Source organism: Symphalangus syndactylus, chromosome 1 (genome assembly GCF_028878055.3).
Source record: "Symphalangus syndactylus isolate Jambi chromosome 1, NHGRI_mSymSyn1-v2.1_pri, whole genome shotgun sequence".
NCBI classification, from domain to species: Eukaryota; Metazoa; Chordata; class Mammalia; order Primates; family Hylobatidae; genus Symphalangus; species Symphalangus syndactylus.
The window spans coordinates 73,009,240-73,030,857 of NC_072423.2; the positions used below are offsets into that span (position 1 = coordinate 73,009,240).

At 41.1% G+C, this 21,618-nt stretch overlaps 1 protein-coding gene across 2 annotated transcripts in view; it reads right to left on the reverse strand.

Annotated features, from left to right (window-relative positions):
* The window catches only part of LAMA1 (laminin subunit alpha 1), a 170,432-nt gene that overhangs the window by 93,852 nt on the left and 54,962 nt on the right, over nucleotides 1-21,618 (reverse strand). For both annotated transcript variants that reach the window (XM_055237979.2, XM_055237969.2), the window contains exons 4-11: nucleotides 11,984-12,226; nucleotides 10,318-10,497; nucleotides 7,937-8,026; nucleotides 6,371-6,488; nucleotides 4,886-5,064; nucleotides 3,806-3,911; nucleotides 1,703-1,863; nucleotides 441-581 (exon numbers count right to left, since the gene is read on the reverse strand). In XM_055237979.2, the coding sequence (XP_055093954.2) occupies nucleotides 441-581; nucleotides 1,703-1,863; nucleotides 3,806-3,911; nucleotides 4,886-5,064; nucleotides 6,371-6,488; nucleotides 7,937-8,026; nucleotides 10,318-10,497; nucleotides 11,984-12,226 (1,218 nt within the window). The remainder of the gene's footprint in view (nucleotides 1-440; nucleotides 582-1,702; nucleotides 1,864-3,805; nucleotides 3,912-4,885; nucleotides 5,065-6,370; nucleotides 6,489-7,936; nucleotides 8,027-10,317; nucleotides 10,498-11,983; nucleotides 12,227-21,618) is intronic.

Sequence of the window (21,618 nt, forward strand, 5' to 3'; positions counted from 1 at the left end):
ATAAACCCTGCACCACGTGCTGCTGTTCCCACCCTTGCCACTGGAGGGCCTCCTACTCCTTAGCCTCTTTGAGCTGGAAAATCCCCATGGCCCTATGGCCAGCTGCGCTCCCAGGCCTGAGAGCAGCAGGGGCGGGTGGTGGCAGAGCCGACCTCCCCACCCAATCCATTTCCCCACAGAAGAAATTGAAACATGACGTGTTCTCTAGTGCCACATCATCTTGTTTTTTCTATAGAGAAATGTGTGTAGCAGTAAGCACATGACCTATAAAGAAACTTGAGGGGCAGACGGCTGCCTTTGACCCACGTCAGTGTCATTGCAAAGGGATGAGAGTGGTGTCACAGGGGAAGTCATCCTCATTTCCTCCTCACACAACTCGTGCCAAGCTTGTGCAATACGACCTGCTCATTAAATACCGCCTCGCAGATGGCGCCTCCCACCTGACCAACAGGCCAAGACAGGCTGCTGCAGACATCAGAAACGCCAAAGCAGAAGCACTCGGAGCAGCCCCGGGGGTTTTTTTCCTTCAAGTTATAGAATCCTGGCTTGCAGCGATCGCAGGCCTTCCCCTCAACGTTTTCCTGTAAGTTAGGATAAAAGATTAGCTTTTGAAACCAATGTGTGTGTCCAGAGAGAATAAAATGACATTAACAAGACAGGTGTTCGGTGATCCACAGAGGCAGGTGAATAAATGTCCAAAGTAAAGGTGAGGCCTCATAAAGTCAATATTTCCAGAATAGAGATTTTGAATTATATATAATTTGATTTTGTACTCAAGAACAAGGCTGGAGATCTTAGAACTTGGTCATTCCATTTAAATTGTTTTGTTTTAAATCTTTCATTTTTTACTGATCTTTCAAGCATTTCAAAATCTGGAGAGCTACAAAATCTTCTGTCTTATTCATAAATGCTCAAGATTATTTCCAGTCGTATGTAACATGTGCCTAAGACTGCACAGGTGGGAATAAGCACATAGGTACAATGGAATGTCCTATGAATTATGAAGAAATTGTTATTAATATTGTAAGGCCAAATAAAACCCCTCACTGGCACCACATTAATGCATTTCTTATGACTATTCAACTCCTTTTTAAGAGAAACTCAAAATAGCATATCTGCCTTTAATTGGTGTTCTCAGAAATTTAATGTTAATCTGGTTCTCCTCCAAATATAAAGCTGAAAAAGAGTATCATAGAATTAAGCTAGGGGTCAATAGCATCTCTTTTGCAACTACTCAACTCAGCCTTTATTGGTTGAACATAGTCATAGAAAATACATAAGCAAATGGATACAGCTCTGTTCCAATAAAACTTTATTCACAAAACAGGCAGTGTGTCAGATTTGGCCCACAAGCCATAGTTTACCAAGTCCTGGTTTAAAGAAAGGCAACAGAGATGAGGCCCACAGAGGGAGGTGGGAATATAAAGGTATGCAGTGTTTGGTGTCCTCTAAGAAGTCACAGAAATGCCTCTGGAATATATGACCATTACCAGAGGTACAAAAAAAGCAAGCCAGATGCCCATGTAAGTCCAAGCATATATAATGCAGCCAACTGGGTGTGGCTCGGAGACAAGGGGCAAGGGAAGTTCTGCTTAAACCTTACCACTTTGCTCAAGAACTGATCATTGGAGCCAATGGAAAACACTCCTTTTCCAGAGAAGCTCAAAGGAAGCTCAGGGGTGTCTCTGACCTCCCCACTTACCTTACAAACACAGGGCCCTGTGCAGGGCTCATCATTGGCACTGCCCACTGGGTTGCACCCACAGGAGACACAGGTCGGGTAATCCTTATAGCCAAGTTGGCAGCGATCACATTTTTCTCCTGCATAGCCTTCCTTACACAGGCACTGACCCGGCCACTTCCCTAGAAAGACAACAATGGCAATGACCCAACATGAAGGCAAAAGAAGTTTAAAGCAGGGGTTGGCAAACATTTTCTGTAATGGGTGAGAGGGTGTCTATTTTAGGCTTTTTGGACTCAGAGTCTCATTTGCAGCTGCTCAGCTCAGCCGTTATTGTTCAAACACAGCCGTAGAGAATACACAGGCAAATGACTATATCTCCATTCCAATAAAACTTTATTCATAAGAACAGACAGTGTGCTGGATTTGGCCCATGGGCCATAGTTTCCCAATTCCTTGTTTAAAGAAAGAAAACAGAGATGAAACCCACGGAGGGAGCTGGGAATATAAAATGGTAGAGTGACTTTGGAAAACCCTTTGACACTTCTTCAAAATATTAGACATGGAGTTACCATAAGATCCAGCAATTGCACTCCTAAGTAAACAAATAAAATGAAAACATACACCCACAAAAGTCCCTAGTAGCATTATTCGTAATAGCCCCAAAGTAGAAACAATTCAAATGTTCATCAACTGATGAATGGATATATAAAACATGGTATGTCCATACTATGAAATATTATTTGGTAATAAAAAGGGATGAAATACTGATACATGCTACAACACGGATGACCTTGAAAATATTATACTAAATGAAAGAAGCCAGTCACCAAAACCCAACATATATGGTTCTATCTCTATGTAATGTTCAGAATAGGTAAATCTGCAAAGAAAAAGCTAATTAATGATTGCCAGGGGCTGGGAGAAGGGGCTGGAGGAAAGTAAGAAGTGACAGCTAGTTTGTAAGGGGCTTCTTTATGGGATGATGAAAATGTTGGACTCTTAGAATGTGGTGATGGTTGCACCAATACACCAAAACAATGAATTACAGACTTCAAATGGGAAAACTGTATCGTTGTAAATTATAAAACCGTTTTGTAAAAAAAAAAAAAAAAAAAAATGCACAGAGGCAAGTGGCAGAGAGCAGCAAGCACTATCTTTGTTTTTAATGTCAGCTCTGAAACCTTAGGTCTGTGTCATCTCGGCCACGTTTCTTAACTGCTCTGAGCTACAGTTTCCTTGCTTGTAAAGTGGGTTAAGTAATTTCCATCTGCTATGGTTGCAAAGTTTAAATGATATATTTTTTAAAATGAACTCAACTGAGGGTAAATGTCACCACCATTATCACCATCATCATCTTCATTATCATCATCATCATCCCCTCACCAGTTGCACGTAAGAATCAATTCAGTTGGGTAACTTACCCTCCCCATTGCTGGGGGGCCCATCCATCCCTGCTGGTCTATATCCATTTTAACTGCCAGTGGCTGAGAACTTGATGGGGTCACAAGAGTCTTTGAACAGACGCAACCTATTCAGGAGACTCTGGTATTTGCAAGTCAATTTGCCAGTTTTTGAAACAGAAAGAAAGAACTCTGACATTTACCAAGTTAACGGGAGGACTTGCTTGATCTGTGAGATGATGTACGCAAAAGCCCTCCAAATGTCTTCTAAAAGCTAAGGAGAGCAATTGCTATTTACTGTGTTCCACACATGGCTTTAAACTGAGCCTTATTTCTTCTTTCATCAAATGCTCAATTATCTGCTCAAATGTCATTTCATCACCCCAACACTGTCACCTCATTACCCCATCTCCCTCCATTCATGAGTCCTAATTTTGCTTTATGTCCATGACACTACTTCTCGACCTGGCATTATATTACCCATATACTTGTTTGTTTAGTGTTTTTGTGAGCAAGGACTTTGACTACCTTGTTAAGTACACACTCCTAGGTCCTCAAAAACTGCCTGACACATAGTAGGTGCTTGATACATACTTGGTGAACAAAAGAATCAATAATCATGTTACCAACTGGCTATATAATGGTAATAGTTCCAGTATGTGCAAATCTTCCACACACACACAAAATCAATTACAAGCACAAAAGTGAATCAAGTACTTACCATTGTGTAAGTCAGAATGGAGGTCATCCTTAATACAGACAGAACTGAGGGACCCCACAGGGTCACAGTCACAGGGGCGGCAAGGCTCATCCTCATAAGGAGACACCTGAAAGGCAGAGGTTGCCCTGGATTCTCTTACTAGAAATAACAGCAATGTTGGCAATAGTATCAATAAGAAGGTATTGGCTTTTTACTCAAGATGGGACTATTACGATGCTTTTGTGCATGGGGGTGGGGGGTAGGTTTCAGGAAGATAAGGTGATCTCAAGCCAGGAAGCCCAAACATCTTTTTGATGGTGACCGTAGTTAGTACCATTAGCAAAGTGACATCTTTTTCTATTATCCCTGCTATCCAGCCCCCCTCACTCTGCTGTCTCTCAGAGCCACGTTATAACCAGACCACCACAAGGACCCATGTAAGAACTACAGATCAAGTCAATTAAAGATTGGCTGAACACGGCCAGGCACGGTGGCTCACGCCTGTAATCCCAGCACTTTGGGAGGCCAAGGCGGGTGGATCACGAGGTCAAGAGATTGAGACCATCCTGGCCAACATGGTGAAACCCCGTCTCTACTAAAAATACAAAAATTAGCTGGGTGTGGTGGTGTGTGCCTGTAATCCCAGCTACTCGGGAGGCTGAGGCAGGAGAGTTGCTTGAACCCGGGAGGCAGAGGTTGCAGTGAGCAGAGATTGCACCACTGTACTCCAGCCTGGGGACAGAGTGAGACTCTGTCTCAAAAAATAAAAATTAAAAAAAAGATTGGCTGAACACCTCCTACAGGCAAGAGACAGCTGCTTTAGTTATAGGTGAATTTTCACATCTGTAGTTAGTATTATGACCCAGGATTACATAGCCAATGGGCCCTGGAATTCAAGCTAAATAACAATGACTGACATCCTATTTTGAGTAAGGAAAGCAGGATAGAGTAGGAAATATATATATAAAAACACTACTAGCATAACAAGGATATAAACGAAATATTACAAAAGTCTCCAATACAGAGGTTAAGACTTGACAAAGTCTCTTTTCCACCTGGGGAAGATGATGAAGATCAGCAATAGCAAAGAAATATTCTTACTTTGTGTGGTCTATAATATCCATCAATACAGGTTTCACAGTTGATTCCCATGGTGTTCTGTAAGCAATTTATGCAAACCCCTCCTCCTCTGAACTGTCCAGCAGTATTCAAACTTTTCTTCTGCTTTGCAACACTTTCATCATAGTAACAGTCTTCGGCTTTATTGTGACAATTACATGCTAGGAGAATATTTTTAACATCTCAGTTAATTTACGTAGCATGCCTTATACAAAGAAAACTCTTAACCTCCCTAAGTAAGTTCTATGATTTTAGATTAAATTAAAATCCTAGAATAAGTAATTTTAATAAGATATGGGCAATATTATGGAGGACAATTGGGAAGAGCTATTAATATCAAAATAATAAATGTGCATACCCATTTGACCCAGCAAACCATCTCCTGGGATTATATTTTGCAGAAGGACTTGCCCACTTGAGAAGGACCTATACGGGGTTAATCACTGCACCATTGTTTGTGTGGACAACAGACTAACAACCATCAAAATAACCGGTGGTTGTTCAATAAATTATACTACATTTGTATAATGGAATTCTGTGCAACTGTTTTTAAAAACAGCATTTCTAATTGCTAATACGGAAAGAATTTCACGATACATTGTTAAATATAAAAAGCGACGTGGACCAGGCACTGTGGCCCACGTCTGTAATCCCAGCACTTTGGGAGGCCAAGGCGGGCGGATCACGAGGTCAGGAGATGGAGACCATCCTGGCTAACACGGTGAAACCCTATCTCTACTAAAATACAAAAAAATTAGCCGGGTGTGGTGGCTGGCACCTGTAGTCCCAGCTACTCAGGAGGCTGAGGCAGGAGAATGGCATGAAGCATGAACCTGGGAGGCGGAGCTTGCAGTGAGCCGAGGTCGCGCCACTGCACTCCAGCCTGGGTGACAGACCGAGACTCCGTCTCAGAAAAAAAAAAAAAAAAAAAAGCAATGTGTATGATGGCATGGATAGTACATTGTCTTCTGCATAAGAACTGTATTGGCTGGAGGGATATGTTAACGTACGCTTTCTATGCATAACAATTTTAGGAAAGACATACTAGAAAATAATAAAAAGTGCAAAGGAGGGAGATGAAGTGGAAGTCATGCTTTTTACTATATACTTTTACATATTGTTAGATGCAGGAATCTTGTGAATATATTGTCTATTTAAAACTTAAATACAAATCAATATGGAATATACAACCTGGCAGATCCCATGGTAAAAAAACAAAAACAAAAATAAAATTAATACAGAATACTAGACTATATGGAAAGGGGGACTTGTAGGTAAAACAGCAAACCCATAAAGATACATTTAGGCCACAACAGTTAAAATTTTAAGATAATCTGCAGCTTTGGAAACTACTTAAATTTCTAAGAAAACAAGTTACTTGCTAATTATAAAAGCTGTTAAGACACTATAAACTTGGACGTATTAAGAGGAAAAGTGTACTGACCTTCAGATTCTAAGTATACTGACCTTCACATGTATTGCCAGAGGACACGGTTCCCGGCCTCCAGGGCTGCTGATGGTACCCAGGACAGCACCTGTTACAGCTCTCCCCGCAAGTATTATGCTCACATTGACACTGCAGTTTCTACACAATAAGGAAGCCAAAACTGGATCAGAAAATGTATCTGCTTGTTTTTCTTAATTTCATGATAAAAAGAACCTATCTGTCAAATATGTGGCAAGACCTCACAACAGAGTATATATGAGTATCATCAAAGCAAACTGGCATTTAATTTTTAGATGCCAATATATACAAATAACCTGGTTACAAACAGAAGTGAAGAGGAATAAAGCAAAACCAGAATACGACTTAGCTAATGAAAACTTTTTTAAAAAAGATACATGGAACTTATTAAGGGTTTAGAAGCTCCTATTAATAATTTTCTTAGTGTTCATCTACATATTTTTCAGCATCGATAGTAGAATAGTCCTATTCAAGAGGTAAAGAATTACAAAGATTAGAAGAAAATAAGAAGTAACTTCGTGTAAGTGTTTTAAAAGGGAAGATGTCAGGACCAGCCTGGCCAACATGGTGAAACCCCAACCCCAGTTCTCTACTAAAAATATAAAAACTTAGCTGGGCGTGGTGGCACGTGCCTGTAATCCCAGCTACTCAGGAGGCTGAAGCAAGATAATCCCTTGAACCCAGGATGTGGAGGTTGCAGTGAGCCGAGATTGCGCCACTGCACTCCAGTGTGGACAACAAGAGTGAAACTCTGTCTCTAAATAAATAAATAAATAAAAATTTTAAAAAATAAAAGGAGATGATGTCATATTATTCATTTAATGTAGTGCTAAAAGAGATAAACTGTTAAATCTTGTTTTTAAATTTTTATTGAGACAGAGTCTCACTCTGTCACCCATGCTGGAGTGCAGTGGCATGATCTCAGCTCACTGCAACCTCCACCTCCCGAGTTCAAGCGATTCTCCTGCCTCAATCTCTCGAGTAGCTGGGACTATAGGTGCACACCACCACGCCCCACTAATTTTTGTATTTTCAGTAAAGATGGGGTTTTGCCATGTTGGCCAGACTGGTCTCAAATTCCTAGCGTCAACTGATCCACCTGCCTCTGCCTCCCGAAGTGCTGGGATTACAGGTGTGAGCCACCATGCCCCTTTTAAATCTTGATTTAGTACCAAAAAAACGGAAGGGGAGAAAATAGGAAGAGAAAATCTTTCTTCTAAAAAATGTAAACATAATTTATACTTGCACTTTTTTTTTTTTTACTTTCTTACAGACAGAAGGGCTTCAAAATTAATAAGGCCACTGAACTGTACACTTTCAAATGGTAAATTTTATGTTAGGGATATTTTATCACATAAAAAATCATTGTAAGAACTTAATTAGAAACATATCCTCCAAAGCAAAATGAAATTGTTTAAAAATGACACATTAAATTTCTGAAAATCTGTTTTTTTGCAGCATAATTTTATACCTTTCATGTTTGTTTGGAATCAAAAAGAGTAATGCAAATATTATAGCTACAATTTCTGTTTTGAAGTTTTAGTAAAATGTAAAATACTAGAACTCACCTTTGTAGTTTCATCCCACGGGCAGCTACTAGCATGGCCATAGCAGATACACATGCCTCCAACAGAAATGTCCTTTATTGAATAATAATACTAAGGAAAAAGAAAGTTATGAACAAAAATTAAAACCTAGATTTCAGTGAAATGAAAATGCTGGCACACCAACAAATATCTCATGTAGTTTAAGAGTTTTTATTGGTAATCTAAAATATGATGACATGTACATTTAAAAATTATATTTCATGCACAAAGAATCCTGTGCTCAATTAAAATAAATTAGGCTCAAATTAGCTCATCAGAACCCAAAGAAGTCTAAAAGAATTCCCCAACTGCATCTTAAACCAAGTCAGTAATCTTTCAAAACTCATTATTGAAAACCCTAAAAAAATTGGCAAATTGAATACAGCACTCTATAGAAAAGATCATGAACAAGTTAAGAGTTACCCTAGAATGCAAAGTTAGTCTACCACACAAAAATCAAGAAATGTAAATCACATTAACAGAACAAAGTGCTTTCCTCTGAAGAAATGCACTCACCAGTTCTCTGTTTTTACATGTTACTGTTAATAGACTTCTTTTTAGATTTCATTTTCCATTGTTCATTACTAGTGACTAAATATGCGATTCACTTTTGTTTATTGATTTTGTATATTGCAACACTGCTAAATTCACTTGTTATTTCTGGTAGTTGCTTTGTAGCTTTTCTACATACATAATCATGTCATCTACAAATAATAACAGTTTAGTCTTACTACGTGTGCCTTGATTTCATTTTTTTTTTTTTTTTTTTTTTGAGACAGTCTTGGTCTATCACCCAGGCTGGAGTGCAGTGGTGCGATCTTGGCTCTCTGCAACTTCTACCTCCCGGGTTCAAGCTACTCTCCTGCCTCAGCCCCCTGAGTAGCTGGGATTACAGGCATGCGCCACCACACCCAGCTAATTTTTGTATTTTTAGTAGAGACGGGGTTTCACCGTGTTAGCCAGGATGGTCTTGATCTCCTGACCTCGTGATCCACCCGCCTCAGCCTCCCAAAGTGCTGGGATTACAGGCGTAAGCCACCGCGCCTGGACTTCTTTTTTCATTATTGAACATTGTTGAGCATTATTGAACAAGACCTTTTCAAATAAACAATAAAACTCTGCCAAAGGGAATTAAAGAAGATTCAGATAAGTGAAAAGGTATGTATCAGGTTCACAGATTGGATGACTCAACATTGTTAAAATGTCTTCTAAAATTCTTCCCAAATTGGTCTAAAGAATCAATGGAATCCCAATGAAAATCTTCGCAGGCTTTATTTCTTTTGCAGAAATTAACAAACTGATTCTAAAATTCATAAGGAAATACAAGAAACCTGACCTCTCAAGACCTACTGTAAAGCTACAGTAACCAAGAAAGCTTGTTATTTGCACGAGAATAGACAAACAGATCTATATGATTTCGTATACAAAATATATAAAATTCTTTTATAAGTCAGTAACAAGGAGGCTTATTTTTTGTCCAATTTAAAAATGGACAGAAAATTCTGATCGTATACTAGTAAGCACATTGTCAACATTAGTCAGCAGAGAAACACAAATTAACATCACAAAATGCCAATACATGCACACAGGAACAGCCGGCATAAAAATGACTGATAGCACTAAATGTCTAACAGCGTGTAGTGCAGCCAGAACTCTCACACATTGCTGGTCAGACTACAAAAACGGATACAACTATTTTTATTTTTATTTGTTAAACAGAGTTGAGTGAGGTCTCACTCTGTTGCCCAGGCTGGTCCCAAACTTCCAGGCCCCAGTGACCCTCCCATTTCAGCCTCCCCAAGTGTTGGGATTACACACGTGGGCCACAACACCCAGCTGGATACAACTACTTTTTATATAAGTTTGGCATTTTCTTAAAAAGGTAAACATCCAGCTACCTATAACTTAGTAATCCCACTCCTGGGTTATTGAAGGGATATGAAAATTTTTGCGACACCAGTCTTATACACTTAACTACATACTTAAAATCTGTACGCTTTCCTGAATGTAAATTATGTCTCAAACTTTAAAATTTGATATGAAAGAAAATCAACAGTTGCCGAAGATCAGATGTGGAACCAGACTACAGTGTGAAGAACAAAGACCATGACATTCACCACATTATGGCACTATGGGGATGGGGTGGACGAGGGACCTGAGGATATGATTTTGGCCCATCACCTAAACGCAGCATCTGTAACAACACAGCAATCTTACATGAAATAAGGATACAGCTGCTGGCAAGAACAAAGGCCAACACGTGAGGGAAAGAACAACCAAAAAGGAAAGAAGAAAAATAAGAGTTCCCTTAAATAAAATGAATCTTTTTATTTTATTTGGCAGGACTGCCGTTCCATACTCACGCGTCTGGTAACAATAGGATCCAGGTCTTTAGGTTCCCGGTGGCTAAGGGTCATGAGATCTGCATTGAGCGTTCTAATGCGTTGTAAGCGAAGGCGAATATATCGTGCAGAAGTGAATTCCAACAACTTGGGTGAAAGATCGTCAGCGCTTGGTCTGCCATTGATGAGTGATGTATGAATCTGAAGACGAAGGCATCAAAATAGACGAATGTTTATTTATTTATTTATTTATTTATTTATTTATTTACTTATTTATTTATTGAGACGGCATCTCGCTCTGTGGTCCAGGCTGGAGTGCAGTGGCACGATCTTGGCTCACTGTAACCTCCACCTCCCAGGTTCAAGCAATTCTCCTGCCTCAGCCTCCCGAGTAGCTGGGACTATAGGTGTGCACCACCACGCCCAGCTAATTTTTGTATTTTTAGTAGAGACAGGGTTTCATGATGTTCACCAGGTTGGTCTTGAACTCCTGACCTCAGGTGGTCCGCCTGCCTTGGCCTCCCAAAATGCTGGGATTATGGGCATGAGCCACCATACCTGGCCACAAATGTCAATTTTAAGCTTGCAAAAATATAGCCCTGATTGTCTAATGTCAGGACAGAATCTTTAAGAGATACCATCTAAAATCAAAACAAAACAACTAGCTTCTTGTAAAAATATGTCTAGCATTTGTTAATTACTTTTGAATTACCATGATCTCAATGTCTTCAGTTTATTGAAGTTATCTGTTTCACTGTCTCAGATATACTATATACTTAAAATCTGTATGCTTTCCTGAATGTAAATTATGTCTCAAACTTTAAAATTTGATATAAAAGAAAACCCTCACTTGCCAAAGATCAGATGTGGAACCAGACTACAATGTGGAGAACAAAGACTACGACATTCATCACATTATGGCATTATTGCTGAAAATCTTTTAAGAGGATCATTTCTCTCGGAGTGGTTAGAATATTTCAGCATCTGTCCCTGGGCTACAACTTCTCTGAAGTAAATTTAAAATGTTATGAATAGGCTTTGAGAAGAACAAAGAAAAAGTCCACAAAGCCTGAATGATACAGGCTGTCTTAATTAATCTCTGCCCTTGAAACAATGCACAGCTCGCTGCAGAGTTCCCTCTGTGAAGAGCACTGGAGAGTTTTTGTAGTTTCATCTCATCGAGCCAGGTGCTGCTAAAGAATGGGCTGTTTCTCATTATACTCTGACTTTAAGGAAGTGTATACAATCTGGGCATGTTGGGCATTAAGCTGCAAGACTTCAAGAGTCTCCAGTGCTCACCACCTACCGAGGAGAACATTGAGAAAACTGAGAACTACAACTCTGGGGAACATTTTAGCTCTCTAATATTTCAACAAACGTTCTTGCCCTGGTGCTGTGGGGAAGATGCTCTGAAGGAGGATCCGAGGGCGTTATTAAATCACAGCAGAGTGAAGACTGAGAGCCTCCTTGAAGAGAGGAAGTCAACAAGGTAAACTATATTGTTTGTGAAATTACTCAGACATGACTCAAGGCCACTTTAAATAAAGCTAGATAGTTAAAGATCTTTGTACTGAGAGAGATCAATTTTGAGTGTTTAATGTTGGCTATGACAATGGCTGTCTTAACATCTGAGACGGGGAGACTCTGATGAAGAAACAGATCTTGCTGCAGTGGGCACCACACCTACCTCTCCATGCTCAAGTGGCACCAATCTGGAATAATAGGAGGTGCAGATCACTTCATCATCAGCCCTGTAGGTAGGTGGCCCTCGTCTTGGAGTTATATTGTAACGAGACAAACACTCTGAGTCGCTGACCGCATAATACTGCCAGGGGCTGAATGTGGTGCCGTCCAGAGAACGCTCCAAAATCCAGTTTCCAGGTCGAGGGGCATTGGCAGCTTTAATGATGACATATGCAACTTGAAAGACCTAAAACAAAGACACTGAAAAGTCTCAATCCAGAATCGATATAAGCCAGGCACAGAATGAGAGCTACTGCATGATCTCACTTAAAGGTAGAATCTAAGATAGTTGAACTTAGACAGCAGAATGGGGGCTGCAGGGAAAGGGGAATAGGGAGATGGTGGTCAATACATACAATGTTTCAGTTATGCAAGATGAATAAGTTCTGGAGATACAATGGACGGTAACGATACTGTACTGTATACTAGAAATTTATTTATTAAAAGGGTAGATCTTAAGTATGCTCATCATAATACACAAAAGGGTAACTATGTGAAGTGATAAATACATTAATTATCTGGATTGTGATTATTCTTTCAGTGTATATGTATATCAAAAAATTGCACACCTTAAATATACACAACATTTTTAAAAAAATAGAATCAGTAGCAGCTGTTCAAAAACAAAAGTGCATCTTGAGAGAGCTGGTATACATTGGTTGCCAAAATCGAAGCTTTGGAGTATAACTGCTCATACATGTTAATCAGAAATGTGTCTTGTGAATAATCTCCTAGTAGCATTTGTTTTCAGAATAAACTCAAAAAGTACTCACAAATACATTTGTAGTATTATTATTATTAACAATATTGGTATGAACATAACAGCTTGTTCTTGTTTCCAATGTCTTTATTTGGATTCCGAAAGATCCTAGTATTATGTTACGTTAATAGTAGTGTTAAAAGTGTTTCGCATAGTGATTTGGAGATAACACATGTAAATATGAGAAAAAAAGTCAGCCCACTACACATCTACAGAATGGCTAAAATCCAAAACACTGACAACACCAAATGCTGGTGAGGATGTGGAGCAACAGGAACTCTCATTCATTTCTGGTGGGAATGCAAAATGGTACAGCCTCTTTGGAAGATAGTTTGGCAGTTTCTTACAAAACTAAACATCCTCGCCATACTCAGTAATAAAAATGCTCACCATACTCAGCAATCATGCTCCTGGGTATTTACCCAAATGAACTGAAAACTTAGGTCCACACAAAAACCTGCACCACCACTGCCAAAACTTGGAAGCAACCAAGATGTCCTTTAATAGGTAAAAAGAAACACATGCTATGGTGCATCCAGACCATGGAATATTATATAAAAAGAAACGAATTCTCAAGCCACAAAAAGACAGGAAGAAACCTCGAATGCGTATTACTGGCCGGGCGCAGTGGCTCATGCCTGTAATCCCAGCACTTTGGGAGGCCGAGGCTGGTGGATCGTCTGAGCTCAGGAGTTTGAGACCACCCAGGGCAACATGGTAAAACCTCATCTCCACTAAAATACAAAAAAATTAGCTGGGTGTGGTGGCACATGCCTGTAGTCCCTGCTACTCAGGAGGCTGAGTCACAAGACTCACTTGAGCCCCAGAGGCAGAGGTTACAGGGAGCTGAGATTGCGCCACTCCACTCCAGCTTGGGCTACAGAGTGAGACCCTGTCTCAAAAAAAATGGCTGGGCACCATGGCTCAAGCCTGTAATCCCAGCACTCTGGGAGGCTGAGGCAGGCAGATCACTTGACGTTAGGAGTTCAAGACCAGCCTGGCCAACAAGGTGAATTTTTTTTTTTTTTTGAGACAGTGTCTCACTCTGTCACCCAGACTGGAGGACAGTGGCGTGATCTTGGGTCACTGCAACCTCCGCCTCTGGGGTTCAAGTAATTCTCCTGCCTCAGCCTCCAGAGTAGCTGGGATTACTGGTGCACACCACCATGTCCAGCTAATTTTTGTATTTTTAGTAGAGAGGAGGTTTTACCATGTTGGCCAGACTGGTCTCAAACTCCTGACCTCATATGATCCATGCCTCCCAAAGTGCTGGGATTAAAGACATGAGGCACCATGCCCCAACAACTCTGAATTCTTACAACGACATTCTTCTTACGAAGTAAGTACTGTCATTTCCCCCCATTACAGATGAGGAAATTGGGGCACAGAAAGGTTAAGTAATCTTCCCAGGATCTCATAGGTGCTAAACTGTATATAGCTGGGCTTGAACCCAGGCAGTTTGTACTCTTAAGCACTATGCTGCACTACTTCTATATATTACAAAGAAAAGGAAAGAAATCCCAGGCTGAGACAACTGATAAGTCCTAATCCAGTTTTTCCACCCTTTTACTTCAACCAGTGTCATTTCTTTCTTTCTTTCTTTCTTTCTTTTTTTCTTTTATTTTCTTTTTTTTTTTTTTTTTTTTTTTTTTTGAGATAGGATCTCACTCTATTGCCCAGGCTGGAGTGCAATGGTGTGGCCACAGCTCACTATGGCCTTGACCTCCTGGACCCAAGAGATTCTCCTACCTCAGCCTCCCAAATCTCTGGAACTGCAGACAAGCCACACCATGCCCGGCTGATTTTTTTTTAATTTTCTTCATAGTCACGGGGTCTCACTAAATTGTCCAGGCTGGTCTTGAACTCTTGGGCTCAAGTGATCCACCTGCCTTGGCCTCCCAAACTGCCATGATTACAGATGTGAACCACCACATCCAGCCCAAAATTATTATTATTATTATTTTTAAACAGAGTCTCACTCTGTTACCCAGGTTGGAGTGCAGTGGCGTGATCTCTGCTCACTGCAACCTCCACCTCCTGGGTTCAAGCAGTTCTCCTGCCTCAGCCTCCCGAGTAGCTGGGATTACAGGCACCCGCCACCATGCCCAGCCAATTTTTTTTTTTTTTTTTTTTTTAGTAGAGACGGGGTTTCACCATCTTGGCCAGGCTGGTCTTGAACTCCTGACCTCGTGATCCACCCTCCTCAGCCTCCCAAAGTGTTAGGATTACAGGCGTGAGCCATGACGCCTGGCCCAGCCCATAATTATTTCAATACCATGTTCCAGTACTTTATCAACACTTTGCCAGCTTTTTTTCTGAGAGCTTAGTCATATATAAGAAAATGATACCAAATGGAAGAACAGCCGTAGTGAAAAACTTCAGGACAAGCTCTCAAGGGAGGAGTTACTTAACTTTTATCTTGATCAAAGACTTCCTTAGGATGTTGGCCATTGTTGCCACAATCTCTCAATAGTCCTCAGGGTCCCCAAACTGGAGAACAGGAAACAAACTAGGGGTCCTGAGAGCAGTAAGTCTGATAAAGAGGCAAAGGGTGCCATGAAGAACCTAAGTACAATTTGTCTTCACTTTGCCCTGTTATGGGCTGAACTGTTTCCCCCAAAAGTCATACATTGAAGTTCTAACTTCCAGTAGCTCAGAACATGGCTGTATCTGGCGATAGGTTCTTTAAAGAGGTGATTAAGTTAAATAAGGCCATTGTAGTGGGCCCTATTTCAATATTTCTGGTGTCATAAGAAAAGCAGATTAGGACACAGACAGTACAGAGGGAAGACCATGTGAGGATTCAGGAAGAAGAAGCCACTGTGAGCCAGAAGAAACCGACTCTGCTGACACCTTGACCTTAGACTTCAGCCTCCAGAACTGTGAGGACATCAATGTCTCTTGCTTAAGCTGCAAGCTGCCCAGTTGGTGCTACTTGTTACAGCAGTCTCACCTGATTGATACAGGCCAAATTCACCAATCATGTGTTGACAAATTGGTCTTATATATAATGTAGAAAAACTGAAAGATTGTCTGTTAGTATGTAGATTTTTTTTTTCTTTTTGAGACGAAGTTTCTCTCTTGTTGCCCAGGCTGGAGTGCAATGGTGCAATCTCGACTCACTGCAACCTCTGCCTCCTGGGTTCAAGCGATTTTCCTGCCTCAGCCTCCCAAGTAGCTGGGATTACAGGCACCCGCCACCATGCCCAACTAATTTTTGTATTTTTAGTAGAGACAGGGTTTCACCACATTGGCCAGGATGGTCTCGAACTCCTAACCTCAGGTGATCCACCTGCCTCGGCCTCCCAAAGTGCTGGGATTACAGGCATGAGCCACTGTACCTGGCCAGTATATAGAATATTAAACCCTTGTCCCAATAAAATCCACAATATTTCTTTTGCCCTTTTTTTGCATGGTTGACTAAACTGCCTTTTCTCTGGATTTAAGGTTGGCTGAACACAAATTGATGATGCAGGGGTTCTCACTAGACTCAGAGTCAATGTAGTCTTGCTAAACCTGCAGCTGATACAGCCATTTTTAAATCCACTTTCATCATGATTTTCCACCAAGTAGCCTTTGTTAATGATCACTGGGGAATGCACATAAACAGTGTCACATAAATAAAGTAGGCACACATCAAACGCCACTTTCTAAAAAGGAATCCAGACAGGAATGTTCATGTGGGCCTCAATCTTAACTTAAATATATTAAATCTATCTCAGGCACAGACGTCTAAAAAATACAGATAACCTAATTTTCCAGCATCAGAGGTCAACTTCCCATGTGCAGACAGAAGTGAAGCCTCTCCTCTCCACGGAAAGTGCAATTGTTCTCCGCAGGCTCTCAGGAAATCTACAGGGCTCAATACCAGGCACAACTCTGCTCTGGAAATTCTCCATAGAAGAACCTACCTGCCTCCATGGTGGTAACTGAACAGTGAATGAAGGCATGTCTTCTCTCTTGCATGAAGGAAATGAACTTTTCCCAGACAAAAGAGATTTAGATTAACAGTTAAGTACATTTGATAAATAATATTGCTCAATTATCCCTGTGAAAGTGGTGATTTTGTGCTCTGTAAGCTTTATTTCTCATGAAATTATTAGAGAATGAAATGTAAAATGACCATTTGAATTAATACTTACTACTCATGAATAAAGAAGCAGTTATTTGATAGGAGGCTAATTACTAATGCAGATATGGCTCACTTCCAGTTTTATAGCGTGTCAATCACGAAAGCACTTAGTCAATTATCAGCACGTGAAGTGCCAACAAAAACTAGGAAAAACTGAGATGCTAGGGAGCTGAGACGGAAGGAAAGATGTCTGCAATACACATTTCTCAGAGCAATTACTTGAAATGTGATTTATATTATATTTCAGTTGGCAGTTTTAACTGTTATCTCCTCATTTTAGGAGCAGCATACTCAATTAACAGACAAAAAGAAAGAGCTTCATAAATAAGAAGAACATTTCAGAATAAAACGTGATTTGTTTCTCTTTAAATTTGGTGCTACCATTAGATGTGCAAAATAAACATGTCCCAAAATTAAAACAAAACAAAACATGTCCTCGTCCAGTAACTTTTCTCTTTTTTGCTCCTTTTCTTTTTGCTTTTTGTTTTGATTAGGGGAGGAGGGACAGGCTGCCAATAGTGATAAATTTAGATCAAGCAGATTTCTTTCCTTAAAATTCTTAAAATTTATGTCCCAGACAATCTAGGAATGCTCCCTTCAGAACCATGCTGAGATACTTAAAGTGGACATTGAAGAAAAGCCAAAGTAAGATGATTGCTGACAAATAGAGGGCACAGAGATACGAGCCCATTTAAAACGTAAATAGTAACCCATGATCAGTAATCTGAAGACAGGAAAGAAATACTTCAGACACCTGTCAGAAGCAGTTCTGACTTCCATCAATTAGAAAAGCGATTTCAAAAGGAGCCCACCCGTAAGCTGACCCATGGTCCAGGTGTCACCGTTTCCATTTGAGGGTGACTAATAGTATTGTTGTTTTAAAAAGTGTGCAGGCTGGGGGTGGTGGCTAACGCCTGTAATCCCAGCACTTTGGGAGGCCAAGGTGGGCAGACTGCTTGAGCCCAGGAATTTGAGACCAGCCTGGGCAACACAGCAAAACCTCATCTCTGCAAAAACTACAAAAAAAAAATCATCCAGGCATGGTGGCGCACGTCTTTGGTCCCAGCCATGGAGAGGCTGAAGTGGGAGGATCACTTGAGCCTGGGGAGTCGAGGCTGCAGTAAGCCGTGATGGTGCCACTGCACTCCAGCCTGGGTGATAGAGCAAGACCCTGTCCCTCATCCCCCACAAAAAGTGTTGAACCACTTTATCTAAGAAACAGAACGGACAAGTAAGAGGTTGTCTTCCATTCCTAGTCTCGATGTATTTCTCCTATAATTGTTCCTATTGCTCAAGTTGACGAAGTGTTCTTGGTGATTTTGCTAAATTTGTGGAAAATTAGCTGGAACTACCTCAAAACCACAGCCAGGCATGTCACCAAATGCTCTTTGTGGGGATCTTCATTTCTCTTCCCCACCTTGTAAGATCCATGTGACAGACAAGTGCCCCTAGAATGATATAAACCCACGTGTGAAATGCAGTTACAGGCCATTCTCAGACCTGAGAAATCCAAAAAGCACCTTTTCTATTACCCAACTCCTAACCATTCCCTTGGCCGGAACTATCAAGTTTTCACCTAGGAGTGTCTTAGCCTTTGAAATCACACTAGGCTTTTCTCCAAAATGTAGTTCCCCATTTGTTCATGTTGGGACAGTGGTGGCAATGAATGGCATCCCTTCCTTCCTCTTCTGATGTGGAAGTAGGCTGACAAATCTGTCATGGAGATTGGAAAAAGCAGTATGCAATATTCCAGAAAAAAGCAAATCTGGAGGATGTGATGTAGATGGGCGTGGTGGAGGTCTGCTTGACACACTCCCTCCTGCGTCACAGCCTGAGCGGGTGCTTGTGGGCCCACCCTGGAAGCTCTGTCCTGTGGGCCAGAACCTGTGCATCTGAGAGCAGCCTGCACAGGAAAAGAAGAGCACATGTGTGCCCTGGGGGAGCAAGTCAGCTGTCCCCGAGTTAGGACAATGACTGCTCCTCCCTTGAGGACAGGTGGGGGAGGGGTGAGCAAAGGAACACTCCACATGGACACAGGAGACCGGGGACAAGGGACGCCCACTAACAATTTTTCACTGAAGCTTCATCCAGTCATCATTAACCGAGCATCTGCTTTGTCACAGGGACTACGCCAGGTGCCACAAATATGGCAGTGGATGGAAGGTCTATGCGACCAATGCCCTGGTGGGAAAGCCAGATGCTGACCAAGTCACCAGGGAGAAGGGTGGAGGCTGTGAGAGTGTCTGGGTGTTGGGGGAAGGCCCATTAAGTCTGGAGAAGGCAGATAGTCAGGGAAGGCTTCTCTGAAGGTAAGAGAAGGTATTTCTGAAGCCAGATGAGAGATGTCCAGGTAACTGGAGCAAAGGTGAGGAAGGACACTGAGGGGAACTCTGAGGGCAGAGCACAGAGGAAGGAGTGCAGAGACGGCAGGAGAGAGCCAGCGGGCGCCTGGCCAGGGCTGTAGGCCATCACGCAGATCTTTGTGCACCGTGGTAAAACCCTCAGACCATCCCAGGGCCTGAAACCAAGGAGCTATGGGGTCACCGGGGCTGAAGGTCACAGAATTGGATGTTGGTGCCTGGAAATTGTGAGAGATGGTGGTGCTGACTTTGTAAACACCAAGAGACCAGAGCAGAGATAAAAGCAATGAGTCTTACAGGGTTTTCTAAAAGGCCAAAACGTGAGTGAGAAGGAAAACACAAAGAGGCCAAGCAGAGTCTTCCAGCTCGATCAGATCCCTCTCTCCACTATAGAAAGAGTGCAGAGTTCTCTCCTACATGGCCCCAAAGCCCACACTTCCCCCGTCTTGCCTCAGTCCCAGAGAATATCTGGCTAAAAATTCAAACTTCTTTTCACCTCTTCTCCTAGTCCTCACATTGACCTGTTTTTGCCCCAGTTGATGGAGCGATGGTGAAGAGCTTACAGCTTGCATCCCTTCTTCTCATGCCTTATTATGAGAAAACACACGAGCATCACACCCAATGACAGTAAAAGGGCCCTTAATCATTAAGCCTCTAAAATCCAACAGGTGATACTGCCCAGAAAAGCTGTGCAAATCTGCACTTAACGAACTCCATTAAACATTAACCTATTAGTTAGACATTTACAACACCCAGAAACAATAATTATGTGTTTTCTTTCCTTTGGGCACTAAATCTAGCTGAATCGTTGACAGTTTTAGCACTAGAGAGATGAGAAAGCATTGTTTTTTGTGAGTGTGTAAAATTTCACTTTTTATATGGATCCTTGGTCTATATTCTACTTGAAGATTCTCCTTTTTCTTTAGACACATCTAACTTCACTGAGTATCTAACTGACAAATCATAATATTTAAAGCTTATTTTTTAAAAGAGAATATGCAAATATGTAGGATACATAATATATAGGAAGGCTTTTGTTTATTTTTTTAAAAGATGCAGTGGGAAAGTAAAATGGTGCAGGTACTAGGGAAAACAGTATGGTGGTTCCTCAAAAAATTAAACATAGACATAGAATTACAATATGATGCAGAAATTCCTCTTCCAGGTATATATCCAGAAGAAGAGAAAGCAGGGACTCAAACACACGCGTACACCAATGTTCACAGCAGCATCATTCACAATAGCTAAAAGGTGGAAACAGCCCAGGTACCCGTCGATGGATGAATGGATAAACAAAATACGGTCTATGCATACAATGGAATATTATTCAGTCTTTAAAAGGAAGGAAATTGTAATACACGCTACAACACAGACAAACCTTGAGGACATTATGTACGCTAAGTGAAATAAGCCAGACAAAAGCACAAATAGAATACGATTCCACTTATGTAAGCTTGATTACCCAGAGTAATCAAATTCATAGACAAAAGCTGAATGGAGGCTACCTAGGGCTGGGGGAAGAGAGAAACATGGAGTTGGTGTTTAAGGGGTACAGAGTTTCCATTTGGGAAGATGAAAAAGTTATGGGGATGGATGGTGGTGATGGTTACACAATATACTTAATGCCACTGAACTGTACACTTAAAAATGGTTAAAATGGCTCCCAGTGCAGCCTCGAGTGCCCCTGTCCCACCTGGCTTCCCCTGCTGATGTCTAGTGTTTTTTTTTTTCTCTCCTGTCTTTGTATTGAAGGCAGGAAACAAGGGTGTCAAGCCCCCATTCCCTCCCTACTCTGACAGCAGGATTGGATGTTGTGTATTGTGGATTTTTTTTGTTTATTTTGTTCATTTTGTTCTGAAATTAAAGTAGGCAAAATAAAGAATATGCCATTTTTATACAAAAAAAAGGTTACACTGGTAAATTTTATGATTGCATATTTTACAACAACACCCCCTCCAAAAAAAGGAGATGAAAAGTGAATGGTATGAAGATTCAACCTTGTGAAAGATTGAGCTAAGTTGAAAATGAGTAGGAATGTAGTATTTCTAGGCAGGGGCCAACTCCATAGAAACCAATTAAGTCAGCAGAGGTCAAGCAAACAGCTCCGAGGGGATGTTTGAAATCTTATCTTTCTCATGACCTGATTTCGGTCACATTCTTACTGAGCTCTGGCAAGGCATGATGATACTTCACAAAATACAAAATCAGAGTTCCAAACTCAGGGCTTTACAGTGAAAGACCCATTGTTCACACAATGCTTTCTCCTTGGTGGCATTTCTTGAACAGCAAGTGACCTTGGGCAGCCCCATTTCTTGCCTGGCTCAGTC